Raw genomic sequence first — 27,999 nt, forward strand, 5'->3', positions numbered from 1 at the left:
GCTGGGGCCAAAGCAACTTCTTTCAACATCACGGTTTATTGTCAAACCGTGATGTTTTCAACATTGCAATGTTGAAAATCTAACATTGACCCCATACTTCTATTTTCTGTACTGGATTTATATTGCCATACCTTCCAACATTTCTCCGATGAAAATAGGGACGTCCCATAACATAATGATAATTTTACTACAGTATTTATACCCCACACATCTTACTAGGCTGCCTCAGCCACTCTGGGTGGCTTCCAACATATATAAAAACATAAAAAGTTTTAAACATTAAAGAACCTTCCCTATATAGGATTGTCTTCAGACGATTTGGGGGTTGGATAACCTCCAACATTTCTCCAATGAAAATAGGAACATCCTAAGGAAAAGAGGGACATTTCAGGATCAAATCAGAAACCAGGATGGCTTCTCTAAATCAAGGACATCCCTAGAAAATAGGGACACTAGGAGGGTCTGTATTGCTAGCTAATTCACTAGCTATGTTGGTTGGCATCCATCTGTCTCGGGAAACAATGGAGGAATGCGCCTTTGAGGATGAAATCAAACCGTTGGAAAGTTATAGTGCCTGCTGTGGTTGTAGAGACTGATACGGGAGAGACATGTTTTGTTGCAGCTGGGACAGATGAAGAAATCCATTTGTGCTGCTGCAGATGCACCACGATGTTTCTTCTCTCTGTGCTCCTCCCAACGGTCATTCCTCCTCCGATCACTGCTCTGGATACACAACCTGACTGTCTGTCTCCAGGTGCTGCGGTTGTCTGCAAGGGATTCCCACATGGCGGAGTTGATGTTACCAACTTTCATATCTTGTTTGCAGACATATTTGTAATGCAGTCTGCCAATGGGCCTAGTTCCTGAAGCCAGCTCCCCATAGAGTGTGACCTTGGGGACCCTGCCTTCTTCCATTCTGTGGGCATGACTAAGCTCAGCATGGACGTTGCTGAGACAGGAGTGGGAACATGCTGGGGATGTGGGTTTGGGAGAGCACATCTTTGTTTGAGACTGTGTCCTGCCATGTGATGCTCAAAGTCTTCCTGACACAGCACATGTGAAAGGCATTAAGACGTCGCTCCTGGTGGTTGTAAGTTGCCCATGACTCACTTCCATTTCATTTTGCAGAGGTGAGCCAGGGTGAACAAACCCCTATTGCTCCTTGAATGGATGTACTTAGCCGAGTTGAAGGCATATGAGAGCACTAGGGAGAATATTCCAAAGAGAGTTGGGGTGAGAACACAGCCTTGGCTATACTGAGTGGCAATTGTGATGAACATTTAAATGGGCCAAAGGACCAGGTTTGCATGCCGATACAGTAGTGTGCATTTCTTTGCTTCATTTTTAAAGGCTCACTGTCCGGTGTTCACAACTGTTCTGGCTTTTAAAATGGAACTCATGCTGCCTTTAAAACATGCTGCCGTTCTGTTACTTTATAATCCTGAAAATATATAAAGAACAGGTCCTTGAATCTTGCAATGAATCTTGTATTCACAGAGATCTCTTTCACTGCCAAGAAAAAAATACAAACAAAAATCCCATATGCTACCATTCTGAGAGCTCTGAAATGTGCAAGCGTGGCTGTGGTGCAGTAGCGGCATAAATGTATGCTTTATTTAGGTTATGATTGCCAGGATAGTCTTGTGGCACCTTAGAATAATGAATTTATTATAGCATAAACTTTCACCACAGCCCACCATTTCATGAGATGCCTAAGTGTGTATATACAACACATACACAAACATGCAGTTTGAGGCCATAAAAGTGTGATCAGAAGGAAATTAAATGCATCCTCACTGCCTGCTCTTTTTTGCATTTCATTTTCTTCTGACTTCACCCTTCTAAATTCCTTCCACTTGCTAATTCAGGATTATCACTTCATGCATCTGACGAAGTGGACTGTGGCTCACAAGTTTATCACGTTCTAAGTTGTGATATATATGTGTGTGTGTATTATATACAGTATGCAATATATCATACATACACCCTATTGGAATACCTAGTAACAGAACGCTTCATTATGAATATTACTTCTGTGAATGCAATTTCGGATCAAGAAAAATACGAAGAAAGTTGGGACGTGGCGGAGGGGGATGGGGAAAAAATTTAAACAGGTTAAAATACTGAACGGAAGTAAAAAATAAAAAAGGATTAACGCGGGTAGGAGGGGAAGCCCAAGGTGATTCATGTGGGACAACCCCAGCCTGAGAAACGCAAAAGAAAAAGGGAAAAATGGGCGGGGAATTTGCGAAGGCCATCCGTGCGCGTGCGCGGACAGAGACGCAGGCAGGGGAGGAAGTCACGTGCTTGTACGTGCTCCTCCTCAGGCGTCGCTTGCTCTCGGGGCGCCCCCTGGAGGGGCTCTGCCTGCAGCGCGCCGGTCGCTTCCCTTTGCCCTGGAAGCAGCTGTTGTTCTGGCAGGCAGGCAGGCAGCTGGTGTCACATGTCGGAAAGTCCCTCGACCGTGGAAATCCCCGCATCCACACTCTGTGTGTGTGTGTGTGTGTTTTGCTCCACATAGTAAAACAGCGGAAAGAAAGAACCACACGCAGACAGCAGGAGGCGGCGGCCAAAGCAAAAACAACAACTGTAGCAGCAGCAGCAGGAGGAGGAGGGTGAGGGGGCAGCTAACAAAGGCGCCTCTGGACCAGCCAGCACCAGGGAAAGGGACGGGATTCATGGCTCCCCCGAGCCGCATCTCTCCAAGTCCGGCTCGTTTGTGCTGAGAAGGATTTACTGGCGGAGCCCTTCGAGGGTCACTGCCTCCCCCCAGCCCCCAGCTCGCCAAGTAAGTCATTTTTGCTTTGCAGTTTGTGGGGTTGTTCGCGGGGTCGGTGGGGACGACGAGCCAGCCTGGGGTGGGGGGTCTATTTTTGCTTGCATTTATGGAGATGCTGCTGGAGAGATGCGCATCTCTTTCCTTCCCCCACCCCGATCCTCCGCCATCCTGGGTTGCGTTTCTGTTTAATAGCATCCAAAAGAGAAGGAGTTCTTAGTTACTTTGCTCCAGTTAGGCGCAAACAGCGAGCAGGTTAGTTCTGAGGATGCTTCGGTAGTTTCGGTTATTGCTTGTGTGTTTCCATTAAAAAAAAAATGCTGTAGAGTTTCCTGTGAAGACGAATTGATGGTTTAAACTACTCTGTGAATTGTACTTCTGTGAGGGGAATAGAGAGGGTCTCTTAACAACTCTCAGCTCCCTTAAACTTCAGCTCCCAGAATTCTTTGGGGGAAACCATGACTGTTTAAAGTGGTATCCTAGCGCTTTCCTCGCTCTGTAATCTACACAAGCTCAGAGACTTTATTACTTTACCTATTCTAGAAGTTCAGTACTGAAAGCAACTTCTGGGCTTGAACCCTGGCACAAGTATGCCCTTGCAACAAGTGCTAGACGCATTCAAGTAATACTTGTTTGTTGCATAAAGTTACATAACTGCATGACAACTCATACAAACAGTTATGAAATATGCATTATTTCCCATTTTTAAAGCAAAGACTTAGCTTATGCAAGTCTTTGGACACTGCAGCATGTGCATTTTCATACTGTGCATTTTCGCACTGCAGTATGTGCATTAGCTATTTAATTCTAATGATTATTTATTACACCACAAAAAAGGGACATTGAGGAAGAACATGAGCACCATTCATACTAATCCAGAATTTTTTGTAACATCTCCAGGCTGTAATCCTGAACATAGTTACAAGGGAATCGCCAAATTATTTGTGTTGGAAACGTGCATAAGATTGCATTTTCAGGATTTTTGTTTATTACTTTGGTTATTTAAAGCAATAACCAACCCCCTCGCTTGAGCAAATTATTTTTTAGCGCCTCCCAACAGGGCTTACATTCATGAATCTCCAAACTTTAGATAAAGAGAGTGGAACTTTCAACCCAGATACAGACCGGACCCTGCACTAATTAGTCCTAGCTAATGAATTTTATATTAATGGGTCCCCAGCCATGGGTGTTAGGGATGCCGTTTCACTTTCATATCAAGGACTCGACGTGGAGCATAGTACAGTGGTACCTCGGGTTACAGGTTACAGACGGTTCAGGTTACAGACTCCACTAACCCAGAAATAGTTCTTAACCCGAGGTACCACTGTACTTTTCTCTAACTGTGTTTGAAAATGCTTGTAGATGGTCAGACATGGATTGTCCTGAGGAATATATATTACCAGGACATAGATTATGAGACCATTTTTTCTCCTAGCTCACTGTTGTCTATGTGTGCTGTTCTACATTAACTGGCAGCTTCTCTTCAGGGTTTCAGCCAGTTTTCCCAGCCCTGCCTGGAGATGCCAATCCCTATGTGGGACTTCTTGCATGCAAAACGTGCGCTGTGCCATTGACATCCAGCTGTTTCCAGGAGTGCCCCAAGAAATTTGCAAGACATGGGACTTGTAGTCACGTCTGAATATTCCAACATTACAAAGATATGCATTCACTTTATTACACACCCTTAAACTGCCATCCAAGACACACTTATCTGAACATAAGTCACATTGATATCAGTGGAACTTGCTTCCAGATAAACTTGTATGGAACCAGACTGCAAGATATAAAGTTAGAACTGAAAAGCAGTCTCCTCCTGCATGATGCCAATGAGAAAATAATATCCAAATAATGGGGTCAATACCTTGTCTGTAATTTCTGTGGCCACTTTCTCAACACCTTGCGTAATTTTATACACCTCTATCATGCCCCTCTTACTCACCTTTCCTCTGTACAGTACTAACCCCCCCCCCCCAAATGTAGGCATTTAGGACTTTGTCCGTGAGTATAATGCTTGTGGCTAGAACTGTAGACATTTGAGACAGTTCAATGCAAGGATGTAACAGGGTGGGGATATCTTTCGGGATGTGGGATAAGATTGGCTGGTTAGTGAGGGATATGGCAACAATCTGGTTGCAGCATATGACACCCCATGGATCTCCAAGTTTGATTCAGCTGATCTGACTATGTGAAAAATGAACACAATGTTTTAGCTGCAGTTCATTCATTTTCAGCTTTGTATTCTTGCTATAAAAAAATCGCACCTGGACATTCATGTTGTTGTGCCCATAACCTAGGCTTAAGGTGCCGTTTAGCTTCTAGCTTTCATATCTCAGTTTCTAACACTGCTTTTAGACAATCTCAAGGTCCATTGTAGGAGTCAGCAGAAAAAGATATAATTCTCTAGTGGACTCGCTTAATAAAAACCACTGCGAGCCTCTGCAGTAAATGCTTTTTTTTGTACACTGTGGACCCTAGCAATGAAATATTGACCGGTGCTTCAAAAAATGAACGTGATCCCTTTCAAAATGACAGTGGCCCTTTGCATGTTTATTGTACCTGCAAGGTGTTTTGTTTGTTTTTTCAGCATCTGTATGATGTTGCCGTTATCAAAATTCCATTCCATAAAATCCAGATTAAATGGGGAAATAATGTGGTGTTTTGATGAGGATAATGTTGTGGGGACAGTGCACAAAGCCTCCATTTATGAGCTGCACAGTAAACGGCCCAGCTGTATAACATTTTGCCTGCTTTACTTGTCCACATTACTTTGTGGGCATCATGACCTGTGAGGAATAGAGTTGGGTTGTTGTTTTATGGCTTCCGAAGGCTCCGGTCCTATGCAGCTTTTGTTTGGTTTATTGGTTTCTTCCATGGAACTCAGACTGTCTTCCGCAGAGTTACTGGGCAGCCTGACCAGGCACAGTCTTGCTTAAACTGGCTTTTGCTGGCTTTTGATCCAGTGGACACATTTGCTAATGTAGGAGTGGGAGAGGCCATTTTAGCTAATTCCTCTTTCCCACTTTCATCGCCGCCACCACCAATTTTTGTTCCAAAGAGTTGAGAGACCATGTCTGGGAGGTGGTATGGGAAGCTGCAGGGGGAAGGGGGGCTCAGGAAAAATGGTCACCCCTCTTCTTAAATCAGAGCCATCCACTAGGAACAAAAGCTGCTCTGCTTGTGGGATGCTATTATTGTAGTCCAACTTCTTTGCAGCGTGATTTGGTTTTTAAGTTGTTGTTATCATTGTAGTAGTTCTTATAGTCACAGTTTTAAAACATTCCTATTAGTGAGATTTCTGTAGACGAGTTGGTGAAACGTAAGTTGGTAAAATTGGCTGAGAGTCTGAGGGTAAGTCTCTGGAAGGAAGTCTCATTGAAATCAGTGGACTTACTCCTCAGTAAACATGTGCAGGATAACCCTCATTGTTGGATAACTTCAAAATGGGCAGACGTGCTCCAATCCATAGCACATGTTGCACTAAGGAGGAGAACAGCTGTTGGCAGAATAGGAATGTTAATAACGTAGTGTTCTAATTGAGCTTAACAAATTGGATAGTCTATTATTACTTCACACTGGAAACAACCAGTGCTTGTCCTAAGCATCCCTTACTGATGTCATCATCCTTTACACATACAAACTTTACCAGGGACACTACTGACTCAAAATTGTCCTTTTGTGTTAAGTACTTGCAGGATCACATCTTTCATTTGAACATGTTAACTGCATACACATCTGTTCACTTCTACAGTTCAAAATGCATAGAGAAATGTAATGTGTGTTTGTCGCTCAGGGAGTATAAATGTGCATAGGATTCCTGGACAAAAAGTATTGTGGAAAGGGAACTAGCACCGTGCATTATAGTTATGGGGCAGGATGTGGATTTGATCATACTTACAGTAGGCCCCCTAAAATCAGTGGTTAGTCTGCTGTCAGTGGGTTTATTCTTAAGTATGATTGAATCTGGATCAAACCCAAGCTATTGGTTACTGATGCTTTTCCTGTTTTTTTGTTAATAGCTTATTGGCCACATTCATTCAGAAGAAAGTCACATTTATCTTATTTCCTTCCAAGTGACTTTGGATTAGTAGTTTGCACAGTTTTTAACTATTTTTCCATTTTAGGGCAGGTACTGTCCATCTTCAGCTGCCTTCCATCCCATTATCCTTAATACCTTGTTTTGAAATACATGCTTTTATTTAAAGTAAAAAAAAGCAACTTTTCACCATTTCTAAGTAATGCTGTTCTGAGTTGGTGGTGTGTGTGTGTGTTAGGCTGTATATCTGGGTCCCTTCTAGTTCCTGGATCCAGGAGGATGAAAATCCTGGAATAGCCAGCTTCTTGGTGAGTTAATAGCTCCCTAAGTATGGGTCCTTAGGGTAACAAAGTGGTTTTGTGCCAGAGGGCAAAAGAGTGGGTTCCCCTCCCTTGCCTAGCTGTTGGTGAGGAGGACAAGGGCCAGAGGTATGTGTGAGAGAGCGGAGCTAGAAGCAGGCTGCAGGCAGAAGCTGGGGGCGGGGGAAGGTGCCTGCTTTCTACTTGGAGCCAAGGCTGTGGCTATGGAAGAAGAAAGACCTTCAGGGGTGTTAATGCTGTGAACCCCTCCATTGTAGGTTTAGTTTGTATTTATGTGTAATAAACCATATATAATAAAGACACCACAGTCTCCACTGTCCCTCATTCCAAGGAAATGGAAGCCTGGATAAGCACTTGGAATCCATGGAATCTGCTCGGAGATTGGGGTGGCGTGCAAGAATACATTTTGCTAAGTTTTTAGTAGGAAAAATGCCTTTATTGCTGTTAGGCTTTGCAGACTTGGAGAATAATTAAATAAAAGTTCCAGAACCTAGAAAGAGGAGAAATGAGGGAGGCAGTGAAAACGCAACCTTTTAGGTGCATTATTTGTTGTGCAGTCTTGAGTGTTACTGCTGAGAGCAAATGCAAGGCCAATAAAAATGCGAGTTCTCACCAGTGGCATAGCGTGGGTTGTCAGCACCCGGGGCAAGGCAAGTAATTTGCGCCCCCTAACCCGTGGATTTGCACCCCCTAACCCTAACTCCCAGATGTTGCGCCCGGTGCGGCCGGCCCCCCCTGTACCCCCCACGCTACGCCACTGGTTCTCACTGTTCCTTTATCATTGGCCTATAAGACTAAATAAGTAGCCCAAACAAGGAACCTGCTTATTTATTTAAAATATTTCTTAACTACCTTTCATTAGAAGATTCCAGGGCAGTGTGGATAAGTGTGAATTAGAATTATTCACATGTCATATGAAAACAGTATTTTTTTAAAAAAACAACCACAGAAAGAACAAAATAGTAGACAGGCTAAAAACAAAAAACTGAGGAACAAAGAAGACAGTTTTGACTAAAATGATCCATATTGCCTATGCGGTGCTTCAGAACTGAAAGACTGAATATTTTTTAAGGTTATTTGAACCAGTTACTCAAGTACTAGGTGGGTATTTTCCTACTTCTCTAAACTATGACGTATAATTATCCATGTCGTCTAAATAAGTTCGTTGTGTGGGGGTTTCATGCTGTATATTGTAAGACAGTTCAAGAAACCAACCTATGCCATGTGCTACAAGCAAAGCTCCCCCACTCCCCGAAAAAAATCCAGCAGAAAAAACCCAGAGGCTCTAGTTAGTTTGATCATAAGGGGAATATGGAATGGAGAAACAGACAGGGGGGATTCTGAGCTAAGAGGAAATTCTGCTGTCATCTCAATAGATTTACAGCTGAGTAATCCAGGCTCTCCAGTTCTGCGCCATTGGGCACACCGCAGTTCACTAGCTCTAGAATTAACATAGGGCACTCCTCCAATGCAGATTTCATTTTCAGTAGCAGGTGCCTGTTTGATTAGAATTTCTGATAAATCAGTAGTAAATGTGAGTGGTAATTTTAAGACATCCATACCAAAGAATCTTCTCATTGTTGCTGCTGCACTTGTGTCACAGAAGCTATTGAGGCTGAACTTCCTGTTTTCATGTAATTTATGAAAAAGGTCTGTGTTTTGTGCTGAATTTGGGGTAGGGAGGGGAAGGAGGATTTAATGATATATATTTTTTAAAACCCTTCTTTTACTAGTGTTCTTTCCTCTTTTAGGTTTCTTGTTGCAAAATGGCTGGCTCGCAAATCATTCCTCAAGCTTTATACTTGAGCAACATGCTGAAAGCTGTGAAGATAAGGGAGAGAATGCCCGAAGACCTTGTCAAGTGCACCAATGGAATAATCCAGCATTTTAAGACTATGCATAGATACACCATAGAGATGTTCAGAATGTGTCAATTTTGCCTACAGTTCCAGGAGATGCTTCAAAAGGCCCTTATTGACCAAGCAACTCAAACCTCACTAGAACGTCAGAAGAAACTGAACTGGTGTCGAGAAGTTAAAAAACTTGTGCCCCTGAAGACAAATGGTAAGCCGGGCTTATTTTCTCCTTGTTCAGGCAGGACAGAAATAGCATCTGCTTCATTTGTTACCTCAATGGACCTTGAGTGTGCTTAGATCAAACTGCATTTAAAATTAAATTACGAAGGGTCTGTTTTTCTCTTCTTTGAAGTGAAATGGTTGCCTGATGTCAAACTAGTGCATAGATGTATATTACGTTACCTTCAAGGACTCATGTACTGTTGCCCTAAAGAAGCTTCCTGGCTCACAGGCAGCACTTGCAGACTTTCTGAACAATGCTGCCGAATGTGAACAAAAAGACACTGATCTGAATTGTATATATTTCAGTGAAACATACAAAGAGGATATACAAATGACTGGAACATCCTCTTTTTGTGTTTCCTCCACTTGTTATTTATGACACTTCCTTTTACCCTCCAGAGTTGCTCTCATTGAACCAGGAACTGGAATCAATTGGTTCTTAGTGTTACCTTTTATCCATGCAACTATTAGATGTATATCAGGTTACATATTTGTGAAACCCTTCTTCCAAGTTACTCAGGACATGGTGCATGCTGCATAATTCATTTTGGAGGGTTTCAAAAACTATATATTTGGGCCTAATTTCAGAAAATTTAAATTTTCAAGTCAGTTTGAGAGCCAGTGAGTGGCCCACCCACACTTTATCAGTTTAAAGGTAACTTTAAATTATTCCACATGATAGCAAGTATTGTTTGATACACATTTACACAGTTGGGTCGCTATATTGTTGCCTTGTGCAGAGTAAATTGCCATTTTTGTATGGTGAGCCACTCCATGCAAACCATTGGCCATGTGACATAAGAATGCAAATATTCACGTATGTCTGTATTTGTTAAGATATCCTGATTTCAGTTATCTTGAAGGCTTTAAAGGCAGGGTATAATTTTCAACACAATTAAAGAGACAGTGAAACCAGTTTCATGTGCCCTACTAATGTGGCCCTCAAGTCATGGACTGACTTCTGCAGTGCATTGGGTCATTACATGCTTCTTGCTCAATCAGGTATTAAATTAATTCTTGGATTGATGGCGAAGACTCTGTCTCCATAATCCTGAATAGTGCCGCCTTTATACCCGTCCTGATAGGACTTCCGTATAATAATTACAGATCAGGGCACCGACAAATCTCTTCACTGGTGGTGCCCACCACTTCAGTGGGTTCCAAGCTCATTTCTAAACTTGGACCCTGTTTCCAACGTAATAAATAAATCCAGTGTGATGTCTGAAGCAGCAATTAGCACAACTCTGTGGGAAGAACCGAGTTAGGTGAACATCTGGAATGCCCAAGCACAAGTTGCTGCTTCAGATATGACATCAGTAGCGTGGAAAGAGGATGTACGTCGCTCACACATCCCCTTTTTGACACTTCCTGCAATGTCTAGAGCCACCAACAGCTTTCATAACTTTTTACATCTCCTGAATTCTCCTCATTGTACAAGTTCTGTCTAAATTAATATGGGCTAAATGTTACTAGGGGACGCAGGTGGTGCTGTGGGTTAAAGCCTCAGCGCCTAGGACTTGCCGATCGAAAGGTCGGCAGTTCGAATCCCTGCGGCGGGGTGCGCTCCCGTCGTTCGGTCCCAGCGCCTGCCAACCTAGCAGTTCGAAAGCACCCCAGATGCAAGTAGATAAATAGGGACCGCCTTCTAGCAGGAAGGTAAACGGCGTTTCCGTGTGCAGCTCTGGCTCGTCAGAGCAGCTTCGTCACGCTGGCCACGTGACCCGGAAGTGTCTCTGGACAGCGCTGGCCCCTGGCCTCTTAAGTGAGATGGGCGCACAACCCCAGAATCTGTCAAGACTGGCCCGTACGGGCAGGGGTACCTTTACCTTAAATGTTACTAGGCAAGAGGAAGTGGTGTAATGAGGTGTCCTCTGAAGAGCAGTTTTGCTCCCTCCTACCTGGACAGTGCAGTGCGGCAGCAAGGTCAGGCTATGCAGGTGCAGCAGCAGAGCCAGTCTAGTGCTCCTGCTGCTGCTGCATGCACAGAGCCCTGACCTCACCCCTGTGCCATCCAGGTAAGCAGCAGCAACACAGCCATACGGAGGGCAGCTCCACAGCACCTCCTGTTAGCAGGACTAAAATAAAACTTAACACATATGCACCCAGAAGATGAGAGTGATGACATCTGGGCATTTTTTTTTATTTATTTGCCAGATTTATAAACCATCCTTCAGTACACAGTAATCCCTGGACAGTTTTCAACATATACAATATCTACATCATAAAATACAAATATTTGATATGCTTCGTTGGGAGAAATGGTAGGGTAGAAATTTAGTTAGATCATAGAATCATAGAGTTGGAAGAGACCACAAGGGCCATCGAGTCCAACCCCCTGCCAAGCAGGAAACACCATCAGAGCACTCCTGACATATGGTTGTCAAGCCTCTGCTTAAAGACCTCCAAAGAAGGAGACTCCACCACACTCCTTGGCAGCAAATTCCACTGTCGAACAGCTCTTACTGTCCGGAAGTTCTTCCTAATGTTTAGGTGGAATCTTCTTTCTTGTAGTTTGGATCCATTGCTCCGTGTCCGCTTCTCTGGAGCAGCAGAAAACAACCTTTCTCCCTCCTCTATGTGACATCCTTTTATATATTTGAACATGGCTAATTATAGTAGAATGACTATAAAATCATATCAAGTGAAAGGGCAGAGCAGCAACTCAAGACCTTGAGACCAGTTAAAATCAAAACCGCTCAGTTCATTCAAAAGCTTAAGAGAGTAAGTGTTAGGTCTCAGATGGTGGATCAGGACCTCTCACTGGACTGTGGGAGCTTTAGGAGTGGGTCACTTGGGGCCCTTCCAGATTATTGCTGTTTTCGTGTGGGATTCCGTCACATCCTAGCAAATCCAGGTTGTGCAATTCAAGCTGTTTGGAGCTTTTGCACAACAAACCCACTTCCCCAAAAGACTGAACTTTATGATAAGGAAAGTGACAGGAAAATGCACTGGAACATGTGGGGCGACACTTGCTTTGACGCAGTGTCTTCTAGTCTCCCCACAAATAAATCAGAGTGATTGGTCATCTGCATCCATATTGGAATTGTTTTTAGATAATTTAATTGTTTTATTATTCCTGTGTTTGCCACCTGTGATGCTTTGTGAAGAAGGGTGGGATATAAATTTACTCATTTATTAAATGAATAAATTTATTGAATGTCATCTAATCTTCGTCAAATACATCAGGATGAATGCTGGGTAAACAGGTAGTCTGCAAGCACCCATGCTGTCCCTATGGATGCTTCACTTGTATCCAAAGAAAGGCAAACATCTTTGCATGGGCTGTCTTATTTAAAAGTAGACATGTCGTTCTATACTGGTATTCCTCTACTTTCCCTCTATGAGAGATCCTTTCACTAGAACCCTGAAACAGAGTTTGGAATGGATCTTGACAGGCGTTCTGCTGAGTCCTGTCCCTCCTGTGCTTCCTATCAGATGCCTGGATGAAACCTCACTTGACTGACAGTGGGTGGGCATGTTACACAGAAGGCCTTGAGCTATAGACGGGACCCTTGTCATGCACACAAAGGGTTCTCTCCACATGGAGGAGGTGGCTTGTGCCCTAAATAAATAGTAAAATAACTAATAAGAAAAGAAACGGCAGTTTCATCGTAGCCAATAGCATTGCATTTGGTCATTCTTACAGTCATATATCCATTTGTAGGGGGTATAGCTCTGTGCCCATTTTGAGACCCAAGAAATGAATGCATGTGTTATTTCATCACAAATAATTTTAGCAAAAGTGTAGAAAGATTGCATACAGTTCTGGGAATTTGATTTCAAACATGACGTGCATTTGAGGATTGTATTTTTAACGTAAAAGATTGGAGGAAACATCTCATTTTAAAAAGATTCCAACATCTACTGACTAGCAATTTCGCTTCTCTAATGAATAGGCATTCCAACTTACCCTAGCCACGCCTACTTGGAAAGTCCACTGTGCACTTCGCAGTTCAAATGTCTCTTCATCGGAACAAGAAGTACAATAGCTGTTACTCAACTACTAGTCAAATAGCTTAACACTGGGGAATTCCAAATGCTTAGGGAATTTTGAACTGGCGGTTCAGTGTGCAGAACTGAAAGCAAGCGCACACAAGGAAAAAAAACCTCTTATCTTTGCTCTAGATTTTGCAAGGGAAATTCTTTACAGGATGTAATAATTGTCCTACTTGTATGCCATATTTTTTTATGCTTGGTAAAGCCAGAAGACTATAAATCAGCCTTGCAAGCATCCTTTTTTTTTTACCCCTGCATTTAGTATCTATTTTTTGTTTGTTTTAAATATGATTATGCAAAGACAAGCCAGCTTTCTGAGTTGTGTTATATAATTCTGTTTAAAGCAAAAAAAGAAAAGAGTAGTATTAAGTGAGGACCTACCCCTTTATAAGAAATGCTTCTGTTTTAGCACTCGGGTGGGCGGATGGTGTGTATGCCACATAGCTCTGTCCTGCACCCGCAAAGCTATCCTGCTTCCCTCACCAGGGTTTAAATAATATTGCCAGTCAGGTTGAAGGAGCTGCCAGTCTGGTTGGCTTCTGTACATGGAATAGGGTGAGATTTCAGGTTGTATCCAACTAAGTTTCTCTCAGAGTAGACCCATCAAAATTAATACAAACAAGGTTGTTGTTGTTTAGTCGTTTAGTCGTGTCCAACTCTTCGTGACCCCATGGACCAGAGCATGCCAGGCATTCCTGTCTTCCACTGCCTCCCGCAGTTGGGCCAAACTCATGCTGGTAGCTTCGAGAACGCTATCCAATCATCTCGTCCTCTGTCGTCCCCTTCTCCTTGTGCCCTTCATCTTTCCCATTTATTTTAGTGGTTCTACTCTGAGATGGACTAACATTTGGATACAACTCACCATCTTGTCTTTTTCCTTTTCTCTGGCAGCAGAATACATTGGGACTGGTCTTGATTTTGGTAGAGTGGAGGAAAGGATCCTGCTCTAACAAACCAAAAAAGAGCACTAGTCAGGAACGTGAAACTGGGATTTGGTTGGGCTACTGTTTACTTAGGCCTTTGGTGCCATTTTTCAAAATGGAATGGAACGTTGGGGTAACCACGACAAAAACAAGTGTCTCGTTAAAAACCAGTCAAAGGATTCCTTCTGTTGCTTGACACTCCCACCATTCTCCTGACATTCTTCTGTCCCAAAACAGTCATAAATCTGTCGCTGCTGCTTTTAGTGGAAGAGTTTGTCTTCCCAACAATTTGATTTCAGATACAGTGGTACCTCTGGATATGAACAGGATCCGTTCCGGAGCCCCGTTCGCATCCAGAAGTGAACGCAACCCGCGACTGCTTGTCTGCACGTGCTTGGGTCGCGATTAGCCACTTCTGTGCATGCGCATGACGTCATTTTGACCGGCTGTGCATGTGCAAGCGGCAAAACCCAGAAGTAATGCGTTCCGTTACTTCCAGATCGCTGCAGAGCGCAACCTGAAAGCGCTCAACCTGAAGCACATTTAACCCAAGGTTTGACTGTATTTGTGGTTTTTTAGTGGAGAGAAAGTAGAACTGCAAGGGTAAAATGGTTCTCCCCACTGCAACCCCTTTAAGGGAGGCAGTCTGCAGCACAATCTCCACCTTTCCTAGCCAATTGGCTGCAGGATCCATCCCCTTTTCTGGGCCAAGAATGAAAGGAAGGGATACTGATTTTTCAACAAAAGTCATTTCCTCCCTCCGCCCGAGAGTGCAAAGTTTAAAGTCCTGTGCTTTATTGTAGTTCCTCTCTCTATAGCAGAGGTTTTCAACCTTTCGAGTCCACAACTCCCTTGACCAACTACATTCTTTCTGCAGCACCACTGTGTGGCTCAGGAGCCCAGTTATGTCACCCCTTGGCTGCAGAGCTGGCAGCCCCTCACCCTTTTTCAAACACCCTCCCTTGTGGAAAGTTCTCTCAGTCTCCTCTCCTCTCCCCTCTTCTTGGGAGCCCTCCGGGCAGCTACTTCTGCCGCCCCTGCCCCAGAGAGACATGTCTCCTCACACTGCCCCCCAGGGGCCTGGGAAGAAGATGCCCCCTGCCTTAGTGGCCCATTGGAGGCTGGCCAAAGGTGAACTTGAGGCCAGCACCTTACCTTGGGAGGCAGGAGCATTGGGCACTGCCAGACCTGGATGGCGGAAAGGCTCCCCTTCAACACTGGGCACTCAGCTCCCAGGCAGGCCACACAGCAAGCACAAGAAAGGCCAGCTCAGTGCCTGCCTGCCTGCCCGGCCTTCCACTTGTCCGTCCATTCCCAACAGCAAGGGCTCGTGGATCAGCTGGCTGGGCTCCCTCACCCACTTGCTTGCTTGCTCCGAGGCCGCCTCAGCTCTCGGCAACCAACACCCTCTTGCCAGCCCCAGATACACCAGGAGCTTGTAGCCAGGGCTGCTGGAACAAACAGCTCTGCAAGCCTTTGGGAGGCAGAAACACAAGGGGGCATCAGAGGAGGGAGGGAGGGAAGGAAAGAGGGACAGAGGCCAGTGTTGCCTGTGGCACCCTTGGCCATCATTCAAGGCACCCCAGGGTGCCACGGCACACTGGTTGAAAACCACTACTCTATAGCAATCCCAGCAACATTTTTCCTCAAATGAGAGTGTTCTGCCACAAAGCCCATGTCTGGAAACAATTGGCTGGAGTGTTCTGCCACAAAGCCCATGTCTGGAAACAATTGGCTGGAGTGATCTGTGCCTAGAAAGTTCACACAGTGCTGCATGCATTGCTATATTTTTGTGAGAATTCTCCACGAGTGCCAGAAACTTGTATGTTTGACACAACCCAACTAACCACATTCATAGTAAAACAATTTCTTATAAATCCACTTTCTCTTTTGCTTCTCAATTTTCAGTAGCTTGTTTAGGAAGGAAAAGGCTGTGCCCATAAAATCTAGTGCTGATAGTGTTGACTAATGTCATCACTGAACGCTTTATAGAGAATGGTGCCTTTTCAGCAAAAAATAAAGTAAAATCAGCAATTGAATTGAGTATTTCCCCTTAAACCAGTCTAAACGACAATTTACTGCCTGGCATTCTCTGGTCCATGGGGTCACGAAGAGTCGGACACGACTAAACGACTAAACAACAACAAACAGCAATTGGAATAAGGAAATCTCCTCTAGCTGTATCATTAATTAAATGGACTTTCTTAAGCTTTGTAGTTATAGTCAAAGCTCTAATATCCTTTCACCCTTGAATACTAGCCATTGGGAAGTGGTTGAAAATTAAACTCAAAGAGCGTGATCCACATGCACAAATAGGAACTGTGCACTGAAAGTGGCGTGAGTTTATTTTTATATTGACATTTTTATAGGATGAATAGTTTCATCTGCATTTTATATTCAGCCACTTCTCCATTGAGGGGCAGATTGTCAACTTTCATTCATACCAGCTGTCCACACTATATAAACACTATTTTGATGCTCTCTCTGTGTTTTAAGGATCAAAACTGTTCTGCCAACCTGCACAGAATTCCTTCAGCACCAACAAGATTTCTGCGCAGAAAGGCAGAACATTGGATCTGTTCTTGTTTTCTACATGTAGCATAATCCCATTGGAGTCGCACATTCAGAATTATCCCCTCTCTCTCTCTCTCTCTCTCTCTCTCTCTCTCACACACACACACACACACACACACAATGTCTACCATACTTGGTGGGGGAATGCTGAATTAGAAAAATACATCTATTTGTCAGTGTTCACTTACTCAGACCGGGAGCAGGAGAACAGACTACCCCATACTCCCAAAATTCAGAGGATACTAAGCCAAAGTAAAAATAGATTGCTTGAGGGGAGATTTCTAAGAAACGTTAATTGCTTCTCCAAAGCATTACTGGTTCGTGCAGAACCAGATATTTTATTTTTAACGAACTTGAAATATGTATGTTGTCCATTATGTTTTGGACTTTTATTTTTATTTATTTATTTATTTGTGTTTGTGTGTATGAAACAACTAACCCATTTCATTTCTCTGTAGGGGATGGGAATTGCCTGATGCATGCTGCATCCCAGTACATGTGGGGCGTCCAAGATGTCGACCTAGTCCTGAGAAAAACGTTGTTTAGTGCACTCAGGGAAGTGGACACACGCAACTTTAAACTGCGTTGGCAACGAGAAACACTGAAATCGCAGGAATTTGTGGCAACAGGACTCTGCTATGACACCAGGGTATGTTGGACTGATTTATGTAGCGAATAACGTTTCAAACCTTGGTATGGTTGGGCGGATCGTGACTTCCTGTATATAATTACACAGGATGGGAGGCAATTATGGCAGTGAGCTTAAGAAAGTAAAATTGCAGGGCTGCCAACTAGTTAAAACATTTTAGTCCATTAAGTTTACTGGATTTCCCAATTTATTAACAAAGCATTTCACTACTGTGGAGTTTCCAACTCAAGTAACCTCCTCAGAGATGGGTTATTTCCATGGACCACCCACATCTCCAAAAGTTGGCATGTCTCTGCTCTTCCTGGTATGAAGAGGCGCTGCTAACACCCAAGCAAAACAAAAAACACCCATCCTGCTTTTTAGAAACATACAGCTAGACATAGACTTCCCATCCAAGAATCTACGTCATGTGGGGGTCTCTGCTCTTGCTTCTTTCTACAGGAACCTGCTGGTTGAAAGGATAAATTATCCTCTCTATTAGTTGCTAGCCCAAGTAGGCTATAGACTAGTCTTCTCAAACCTGGAAACAGCCAATTCTAGCTTCACATGTTAAGATGAAACTGCCTCTTTACACTGCCGTCACAGCTGCTTATTTGGATGTGGTGGTGGTAAGAGTGGAGTGGTGCAACACAGTTGCATTGGTGCCTCCAACTCACAGAACTATCGAGAAAATAAGTTTCAAGCAACCGCGTTGTTTCACAGTCCTCAAGTTGCAGGCTTGCAAGTAACCACTTGCCTGCTAGGCAAGAGAGCATTTGTAAATCAGAAGAGAGAATGCAACATCAAATCAACTGCAACCGTGCCCTTAATTAGTTAGTGTTTCAGGTTCTATACATCTGGAATGCATATCGGATGAATTAACTTTCTCAGTATTCGGATAAGGAAAAATAATCTGCATGCAAGGCCTCCCAACTTGCATGATACTAACCCAAAGCTAAATAGATGTATTTTCTTTTCCTCCATTAGAATTGGGAGGACGAATGGGAGAACCTCATCAAAATGGCATCTGCAGAAACATCAGTCGCCCACAGAGGCCTTCAGTATAACTCATTGGAAGAAATCCACATATTTGTCCTTGTTAACATCCTACGGCGCCCAATCATAGTTGTCGCAGGTAGGAATGTGTCTTTTGCTTTTGAAGTACTGTTTGCAGTGGGCGATCCAATTTTAGTGTTGAACACCCATGCTTCTATGAAGAGCATTCAGAAGGTTTTCAGTCTCATGGAAGTGGAGGTGGGCAACCAATAACATGAAGAGCATCTCTGTTAGTGGCGATTGTTTCCTGTAAATTTCTACATTTCTACAAATTATCCTCTGAAAGAGACAACCACCACCCCCGGTTAACAGTATTTACAACTTAAGAAAACACAAACACTGTTTATGACACAAAAAGTGTTGATGACCTCACTTATGAAAGCGATTTAGGGTTTGGGTTTATTTGTTTTTACATCAGCTTTAATATTTCCTCACAATGAGTTATTGATATTCTTCTGATAGTTTGGAAATTAAAATGGAAATGTTTCCCTTGCTCTGTTGCTGACAAGAGTCATGTTTAACTAAACCTTGCTTTTCTTTTCCTGAAACAGATAAAATGCTTAGAAGCTTGCAGTCAGGTTCAAGCTTCTCCCCTTTGAATGTTGGTGGAATTTACTTGCCTCTCCACTGGCCAGCAGAAGAATGTTATCGATATCCCATCATCCTGGCCTACGACAGTATGCATTTCACCCCTCTGGTTGTTCTGAAAGAGAGTGGCCCAGGTAGGTCTCAGACATTACCGGTATATTGTGTTCTGCGCTTCCCTTTAAAAAGGTAAAGGAACCCCTGACCATTAGGTCCAGTCGTGACTGACTCTGGGGTTGCGGCGCTCATCTCGCTTCATTGGCCGAGGGAGCCGGCGTACAGCTTCCGGGTCATGTGGCCAGCATGACTAAGCTGCTTCTGGCGAACCAGAGCAGCGCACAGAAACGCCGTTTACCTTCCTGCTGGAGTGGTACCTATTTATCTACTTGCACTTTGACGTGCTTCCGAACTGCTAGGTTGGCAGGAGCAGGGACTGAGCAACGGTCACCCCGTCGTGGGGATTCGAACCGCCCACCTTCTGATCGGCAAGCCCTAGGCTCTGTGGTTTAGACCACAGTGCCACCTGAGTCCCTTTCTTTGCTCTTTTATAATTCCAGTCAATTTCCATAACTACCTCTCTGGGTGGTTGTTTTCGGTTATCAGCCTTAGGGTCTTAATATTGCTCACTGCTGTGTTGTGCCTGTCTTTTCCCATTTAATTCACAACAATCCTCTTTTTTCCCCTTTCCATAGAGATCCGGGCAGTCCCATTGGTCAGCTGTGAAAGAGGCAGGTTTGAAGACTTGAAGGTGCACTTTCTAACAGATTCTGAAGAAAGGGAGAAAGAAAAGCTGCTAAGAGATTACCTGATGGTGATAGAAATTCCCGTGCAAGGCTGGGATTCTGGAACAACACATCTCATTAACGCTGCAAAGTGAGTCTTCATCTTCTCACTGTGCAGCACTTAACTGGATAACAGTTATTCTTAAGTTGGCAATGTATTCAGCCTCTCAGATGCCCTTTTCAAAGGGTGCATTCTCTGCTTTTACTGTGGCATTTAATCCCGGACAATTAAAAGATGTCTATAAGAACAAAACAAAAAACAAAAACATTCAGGCTGGCTCTGGAACGTACAGAACTGATAAAGACCCTAACAGCTTCTGTTAGAAAACCAGTAAATGAATTTTCAGAGAAGGGCTTCCATTTGCACAGCAGGCATTCTCTCATCCTACCCCTGTGCTCCCCAAAATTGGCTTGGGGGAAGGGGTCAAGAGACAACCCAAAAAAAAACTATGCCCAGGAAGATGGAAGGGAAGATCATTCCATTTGGCAAGCTGATATGCTTGGACAGATGGAACAGTTGTAATAGCACAGTGTAGAATTTCACTCAGAATAGCTGTCAGTCAAAACTGAGAGTCAAGTTCTTTCCCACTTAATGGGGAAGACATCCGGCACTGCACAGGGAGAGAAGGAGAGCCAATTTTAAAGAAACTACAGCTTGCTTGTTCTCTTTCAGCCTAGCCCAGTCCTGTAACTAGGACTGAGACAGTGTCTCTTTATCTTGCTAAAAGAGACGTTAAAGACCATTGTCAGCTTCATAAGTGTAGGCTGTGCTGCTTTCAATTATGCACTCTTGCTGATGTAGGATGGCAGCTCTTCCTGCTCTCCAGTGTTATTATGTCATCCCAAACTGTGTATAAGGTTTGTTGCCTTTTCCCCACCTGATGATACCAATTCCTTTGTCTCTTTTGCCTTGAAGGTTGGATGAAGGAAACTTGCCCAAAGAGATTAACCTAGTGGAAGATTACTTCCAGCTGGTGCAGCATGAATACAAGAAGTGGCAAGAAAACGCTCAGCCCGCTGGGAGGGAACTGGGTCAGAGGAACCAGGTGGAGCTGAACTTGCCCCAGCTGTCGCTTGTGGAGGCAAAATGCGAGACTCCCAACTGCCCTTTCTACATGTCTGTGAGCACCCAGCCTTACTGCCATGAGTGCTTTGAGCAGAAGCAGCAAGGGAGCAAGGCGAGGAGGCAGAACTTCCGGACTGGGTCTGAGAAGCCCCGGACAAGTAAATCCAGCTCACCTAAGAGCGAACACCGCGAGCCTGCCACACGGACATCTGAAGAACTAGTGTCAGGGCCTCGCTCTGCACCCCCCACAGCCCCCAGCCTTTTTCTGTACAGCGAAACCACTGCTATGAAGTGCAGGACCCCCGGCTGCCCTTTCACCCTGAACGTGCAATACAATGGGCTCTGCGAACGCTGCTACAACAACACTGCAGAGCTCAGCCCTTGCAACAGCCCAGGCGAGCAGAGGCCGCCAGACCAGGTGACCTGCATGTTCTGCCTCAAGGGCGCCAATAGGACCTTTAATGGCATGTGCAGCTCTTGCTTCAAAAGGACTAGAGACCATTTGTCAAGTGCCAGCAGCTCAGGTGTCGCACCTTCGGGCCATCAGAGGTCCACATCAGACCCCACCCATCTGTCACAGAGCCTCCTTCAGCAGACCTGCCATACGGCAAGCGGCAACAGCGCAGCAGAGCTGCCACCGCTGCACCCTCCACCCCAGAGACCAGAAGAGTGGAAGAAGGGAAGCAGGAAGTGCAGGAAGCCCGGCTGCAGCTTTTTCGGGACTCCTCAAAACGAAGGCTTTTGCACACTGTGCTATTTTGAGTACCAGGAAAACAAAGGTGAGCGTAAGGGAATGTGCTTCTCTTCTCCTTCACCCGTACAGAGATTTGGGCTGGCGGGGAGAGGGGTGTTTACGAGCAGTGGAACGGAAGGTGCTCCTGTTCAATCTCAGCTTGCAAGGAGATGTAAGATGCAAACAGAACGAAGCAGTGAGATGAAGTGTAATTCTAAAGCATTAGTAATGCTGAACTGCAAGACGGAATGCAAGCCTGCAGTGGAAAAGCTCAGCTTACTTCCAGCTGCATTAGTCACTTATAATATTGAGGAATTCCAGTGCACTTTTCATGTTTTGCTGAAGTATGCAGAACAGCAACCTAACCTCAAGGGTTTGCTGTATTGGGGATGCATTTAGTTACCGGAGCATGTCCCCAGAAAGGTCCCCAGATTCCTTTCTGAAATCCTGTTAGAGATTCAATTTAAAAGTTCACTGTAGGGTGCGGGTGGAAACACGATAGAACAAATTTGATAGTTTCCTAAGCAGCTCTCCAGGATGGCAAAATGTATATGTTCACTGAACAAACCATTTAAACTGCATTGGAAAAATTGTCTAGACTGGATTGGGGCGGGGGGGGGCATGTAAGGGTTAAAGAGGAGAAAATTCTAGCCATAAACTAGAGCAGCTGATAAGAGAGCAGCTGAATAACTTGCTTGAACATATATGAAGTCAGACTGTGGGGTCACTCTAGCTCAATATTATCTTAACTGGTTGGCAGAGGCTCTCCAGGTTTTCAATTAGGGGTCAATTGGGGGGGGGGTCTTCAGATTCCGGGGATGGTCCTGGGGTGTTTTGCAGGCCATGCTGTAACACTGAGTGTTTTAAAAATGAATCCACACAGTTCATTTTTAGAGTTGTAATTGTGTGGCATGCAGAAATTCAGACAGTCCTTCTTTCCCCTTGCCGTATCCCAGTGCTAGAAGGCACACCTGCTGAAAATTGCTCCATGTTACAGGGGCTCCCTGCAAAACAAGAACACATCCTTGCTAGTATATCTCAAAAGGGACCATTTTTAGCCTCTACAGCTCATGTAACATTGCATTCAGTAATAGCCAAGTGATGGGTAAGGTGGAGCACAGACAACAGTCCCTTTTCCCACTCTGTGTTTTCAAAGTTTGGTCGCCGAAGTCACAGCTCAGTGGCAGATGTTGACCACAATAGGTGGAGGCAGAGGTAATGAGAGGCAGAGCAAGCTACTTCTAGTTTTGCCTCCATGCCATCCCTTCTGAGTTCTACAGTGGCAGTACCGGGACAAAGGAGGTGGAAGCTGACAGCCAGGGCCACACCCTAGACTGGTTGGAACTAGGAAGGCAGGTTGGTTGGGGCTGGCTGTAGTTGACTGAGAATGGTGGGGCAGTACCCTGTTCACCCTAATGGACCAGTCATCATTCTTCAGTGGGTCACAGGTTCATTCCCTGGCATCTCCAGGTAAGGCTGGGAATGTCCCCTGTCTGAAATTCTGGAGATTCACTGTAGAAAAGACTGAGCAATGGCAGCATCCTGAATTCCTAAGTGACCACTTTCTTCCTTTGCTCTCATCATAGATGCTTCGGTGCCCCATCACAGAAGGTCTCAGCGGACTTCTCCTGCCTCAGGGCGCTCGGGAGCCTCAGCTGCTGTGTACCAGAACACCGTTTCCTGCCTGGGTCGAGAGTGTGGGACAATTGGGAGCACGATGCTCGAGGGCTACTGCCAGAAATGCTTTATAAAAGCACAGAGCAAGCGGCTGCGTGAAGCCAGAAGAACCGAAGACCAGCTAGTGAGACAAACAGAGGTCAGTCAACATAACGAAATCTTTCTCCCCGATTTAACTTTTTGCCTTTCTTCCTAGAAAAGTCTTTATGAGTCCATTTTAAGAAGAAGGGAAAATACACTCCCATTATCATCCCTTTATGTTAGTAGTTTATTGTCTAGGATTCTGGAGATGATAGATACAGGCCCCTGAATAACAATAAAAAATTAAAACCTGCTTTTATTATCTAACCAGAAGAATGCTACATCCAAAGCATATAGAAGAACAGGGGGTTATTTCTGTAGCTGTTCTCGGAAGTGTTAACTCCTGTTGATATTAACATCTCAGAAATTACCCTAGTGCTGGTGCTGCTCTGTCACAATCCAGTGGAATGGAAAACGTACATAATCTGTATCGTGTGTGAGAGAGGGGTAGGTGGGAGAGGGAGAGAGAAATCTGGCCTGTACCAAAACTGGAAAACCTGAGTTTTTAGATTAGCCTAACACCAAACTCTTTTAGAAGACCTAGCCCAAGTCACAGGGCAATTATTCTTTCATCCATTCTTCATTTTGCAACCATCAGAATTGTCAAGAAAGTGTCACATACTTGTAATAGTTTTCCTTTTGGAACTAGAAGGGAGCAGTCTACTAGTTCTATGCAAGCCAGAAGCAGATTACCAGGTGGAGATTTACTGCTGCATTTGCTTCCCAGCTGGTGCATCTCTGTTGCTTATGGGGAAGGGAGAGGAGGTGAAGAGGTCAGCGCAGTGCAAATGCACTAGCAGGAGCAATGGGTCATCTTGGCTTGTGTCCTGCCCTCTTTCCTGTAAGCCACAGTGATCCACCTGCTACAGTGATCCACTCTGCAAGCCACTTCTCATGCAGCCTATGTCAGTGTCTTATCCAAGGCGCTTGCACAGAAGCAGCATGATTGTTTTCTAACTTAAAAAGCACACCACTGCTTGTTTTCATTTTGGTTTTCACCTTTGGGAACTTCTGGTCAATAATCTGACATGAATAAAAGTAACTAAAGCTCAGATAAAGGCTGTGACTGTTACAATTAGACCTGACAATGTTCTCCATTGTTTTTAGCGAGCAGGACAACACAGAGATTTATGCCAGATATTCCCAAGCTCTCAGAAGCACAAGTGTGCCACAGCTTCTTGTAGGAACAACTTAGCTTCCAGGAACGGGGAACTGTGTCCGGAGTGCCTACACGTTGGTCAGCAGGCCCAGTTGGGGGGAGCTCGGGGGGACCCTCCAGCAGCTGAGCTCCCCAATGAGCGCTGCCGAGCCCCTGCCTGCGACCACTATGGCAATAACAAGTGCAACGGCTACTGCAACGAGTGCTTCCAGTTCAAGCAGATCTATGGCTAGCAAGAGAGAATAAACGCCGGCTTTTACCTTGTGAAAGGAAAATGGTGCTAACCTCCAAAACACTCAACCCAGTCTCATTCACAGTCTGTGGAAAAAGTACATGTGACTTTGTGGTGAAAACAATAAGCTGAATTGTATATGTACACGTACACCTGCTTGTGCGTGTACGTACAAATGCACATTGTGGCACAAAGAACAATATGCTCTCTGGAATTCTGTATCCTGGGACAGAAACACAGTTTGCAGATGCAGGATGCTTATGCCGAATACTTGACTACAAACTCCTTTCTCAGTACTCTGACTTTGTTCTATGCTAATACGCAACCATAAGAAATGAATAGACTGTGTTTCTTGCACCCTTCTTTCTGCTGATACTTCTCTTGCACACTGTCTGAATACTAAGCGTTCAAAATCCAAGGAAACCTGCCTGAGATGAAGGGTTTCCTGCACTGCAACTACCACACAACCTGGGGCTTGTTGTCCTTGAAAATGCTCATCTCTCTACCAAACAGAGTCTGCTGGAAGCCATGAATGAAACAAGGTTATTAGCAAGTCATGGTAGAAGCCTTTAAAACTTGATTGTTTGGCTTAAAAAAAATTATTTTAAAGAAACTGGTTTTGTTCTTTCTCTCTTTGTTCTTAACCAGAGTTTCATGCATGTAAAACAGCAGTTATCATCAACAACTCGGGCCCGTTGGCCACTGTTTCTCCATTTCATAATCTGTGTTTGCTTGTTTGCTACTAAGCCTGCTGTCATAATTTAGAAATATGGAAGGCAGCTGGGTATGCATCTCTTCCGATATGAAAAGTTCCCCTAAATACATGCTGTTCATACATACTTGCTGGCATAGGACAGGGCTTAGGCTGGAATCATAATGAAAGCATAATGAAGATGCCCAAGGGTGCAATCCTAACCCCACTTACCTGGGAGCAAGTCCCACTGAATTTCTTCAAACGTGCTTCCAGGTGGACATGGTTGGGATTGTTCTGTTAGGCACGTTAAGACCCTGTGCTCCATGCAAACTGTAGCTGGCATCTGTCTGTCTTGGGGGACAATGCAAGAGGGCGCCTACAGTGGTGAAGTTAAACAGTGGAGGAGTTGCAGTGCCTGCTGTGACCAGTGTATGTCCCTTTTTCTCTGCCAAAGAGAACATACCAGGGGCCCACTTAGCGGCTTGCTCCACTTGCTTGGTAGTGCATTTTAGATTCAAATGGGAACCAAGCCATCCAAATCTCTACAGAACCGAGTGGGAAATGAGGCTTTAATTGAGCTCCTGCATTCTCATGTGGAGCAGGAGCTGGCAGAAGAGCCGGGCTCAGCCGTTCCCTTTTCTCCTTCCCTGATTGCTGCTGCAAAAGACCTGTGAGTGAATCCCATCTAAAGGGAATGGATGGAGTGCAGTTTGAAAAGTGCTGCTTCTGCCTAAACCCCGTTGATTTCCATAGTGTTTGGGACCAGCTTTTCAATTGGAGAATTTCTCCTTGCCATTATCACAAAGCCACTATCAGATCTGCACGAGTTAGGCACTAAATAAAATGGCACCTGAAGCCCCGCAGGCTAGAACGTCCTTTCTTTCCCCACCTGGCCTGATGAGTCTCTTGCTTCTGCTGTGCTGCTTGTGCTTCTACTTTCGTATGTAATCCTTCCATAGCTCTCTCTTCTCCAGCTCCATTTCCTGTGAAAATCCTACACCCTGTTTTGTAAACTTTGTCAAATGTGAAGACGTGTTAAAAATATTTATATTATGTATTTCAGAAGTGTAATTTTTGAATTTGCACAGTTTTGTTTTTAAGTATGGTTACTTTTTATTTCATTTTACCTCCAAAGCTGCGCAAGTGTATAACTGTGGGAGAGGGCGGAAGGGATAGAATCCAGTGGTAAAAATAAATTATTTAAGGATTCATTGTTCTTAGTGTTGTTTTATTTTTGCAGTTATTGCAATTGCTATTCTTAGAACTGTCATTCCAGTCTAGCAGCTGTTGTCCATGAGTAGATAAATGTGCTCACACAGCTGCCCTACCAGGAGAGGAAGCACCAAGCCACACAACATGACCACCTCCTAACAGATTGTCAGGAACATTGGGTCTAACAGCTTTATTCACCTGTTTTCCCAGAGGTAGAGGAAAAGGGGCGAGAGGGGTATGCAGCAGACCATGCTAGGAATGCTGGGGGAGAGAGAGATTTTACACTCCCTCCTCCTTTGAGATAAAGCTGTGTTTATAACCCTGGGGGATATAACCCAACCTATGACCTTTTGTCCCTGCACCAATTACAGTAGCCTTATTTAGGCATCAAAGAATGTAGAAGGAAGCAATACAGAATAAAATGGGCCATGTGCATCTGCTTCTCAATATCCTTGTCTCTGCTGGCTCCACCTCAACTTTTCCACACTGAGTGGGAAGCCCAAAGGGGAATTCTTCACACATTCATCTAAGTATGCTTAGCATCTTCCATACGATCAGAAACCTTGATTGTGCAAAGTTCGCAGTCATTGCTAGGATTCCCCCGTAAGACCTTTGGCCTCAATATGTGAAGGTTAGGGGTGGAACAAGTGCAGGTAGATAAGGAGAGCTTTGCTGGCTCAGGTGAAAAGTCCACAGAGTTCAGCATCCTGTTTGTAACCAACCAGATCCCTATGGAAAGCCTGCAAGCAGGACCAGAGTGCAAGAGCTTCCCCCACCGCTTGTGAATCCCAGCAATTGGTATTCAGAGGTGGGTGGGTCTCTGCCCGCTCTCTGTACTTTATATCCCCATCTTTGAAAACTTGGATAGTGCTAGTATATCATGAAATGTTGCAGTGTTGATCTGTATGTAATGATGTGCTAGTTCATATCTATTGTATTTATTCTGTGAACCGCCTTGAGACCTCTGGGTATAGGGCAGTATATAAATTCAATAAACAATAATAATACCTGCAGGCACATCACTACATACCACCAAACATAATTTGCATATGTGCCACTGAACAATAATTTCCATTGGAGAGTCTTTGAAAGAGGTATCTGTGCTCGGGGGTGACATTTTCACACTAGTATCACTGACCTGGCAGTTCCCTCTCAGCACTTACCACTGTGGTCAACTTGGGCTCCACATTATTTTTCTTGTGCTCTAATCAGCACAGAGTGGGTCGGTCTAGATTCCATTTTGGATTTCCCACAATGCCCCATAGTAAAACTCCTTTGTGGGAACTTAAAATGGTAACTAGACCCAAAAGCACTTGGAGCACCAATAGTGGAGTGGGATCTTTGCCAAGCCTCACCCCAAAAAATCTTACTCTGGCTCTGGCACATTCTGGATT

At 44.4% G+C, this 27,999-nt stretch overlaps 1 protein-coding gene across 1 annotated transcript; it reads left to right on the plus strand.

Annotated features, from left to right (window-relative positions):
* Nucleotides 1-2,359: 2,359 nt before the first annotated feature.
* On the plus strand, nt 2,360-26,604 carry TNFAIP3 (TNF alpha induced protein 3). Its single transcript, XM_083731652.1, has 9 exons — nt 2,360-2,788; nt 8,881-9,193; nt 17,159-17,349; nt 18,316-18,463; nt 18,936-19,106; nt 19,662-19,842; nt 20,668-21,596; nt 23,137-23,366; nt 24,416-26,604. The coding sequence occupies exons 2-9, from the start codon at nt 8,896-8,898 to the stop codon at nt 24,698-24,700; spliced, it is 2,433 nt and encodes an 810-aa protein (XP_083587778.1). The 5' UTR covers nt 2,360-2,788; nt 8,881-8,895; the 3' UTR covers nt 24,701-26,604.
* Nucleotides 26,605-27,999: the final 1,395 nt, after the last annotated feature.

The sequence above is a fragment of the Podarcis gaigeae genome (assembly GCF_964106915.1).
Source record: "Podarcis gaigeae genome assembly, chromosome: 3".
Classification (NCBI taxonomy): domain Eukaryota; kingdom Metazoa; phylum Chordata; class Lepidosauria; order Squamata; family Lacertidae; genus Podarcis; species Podarcis gaigeae.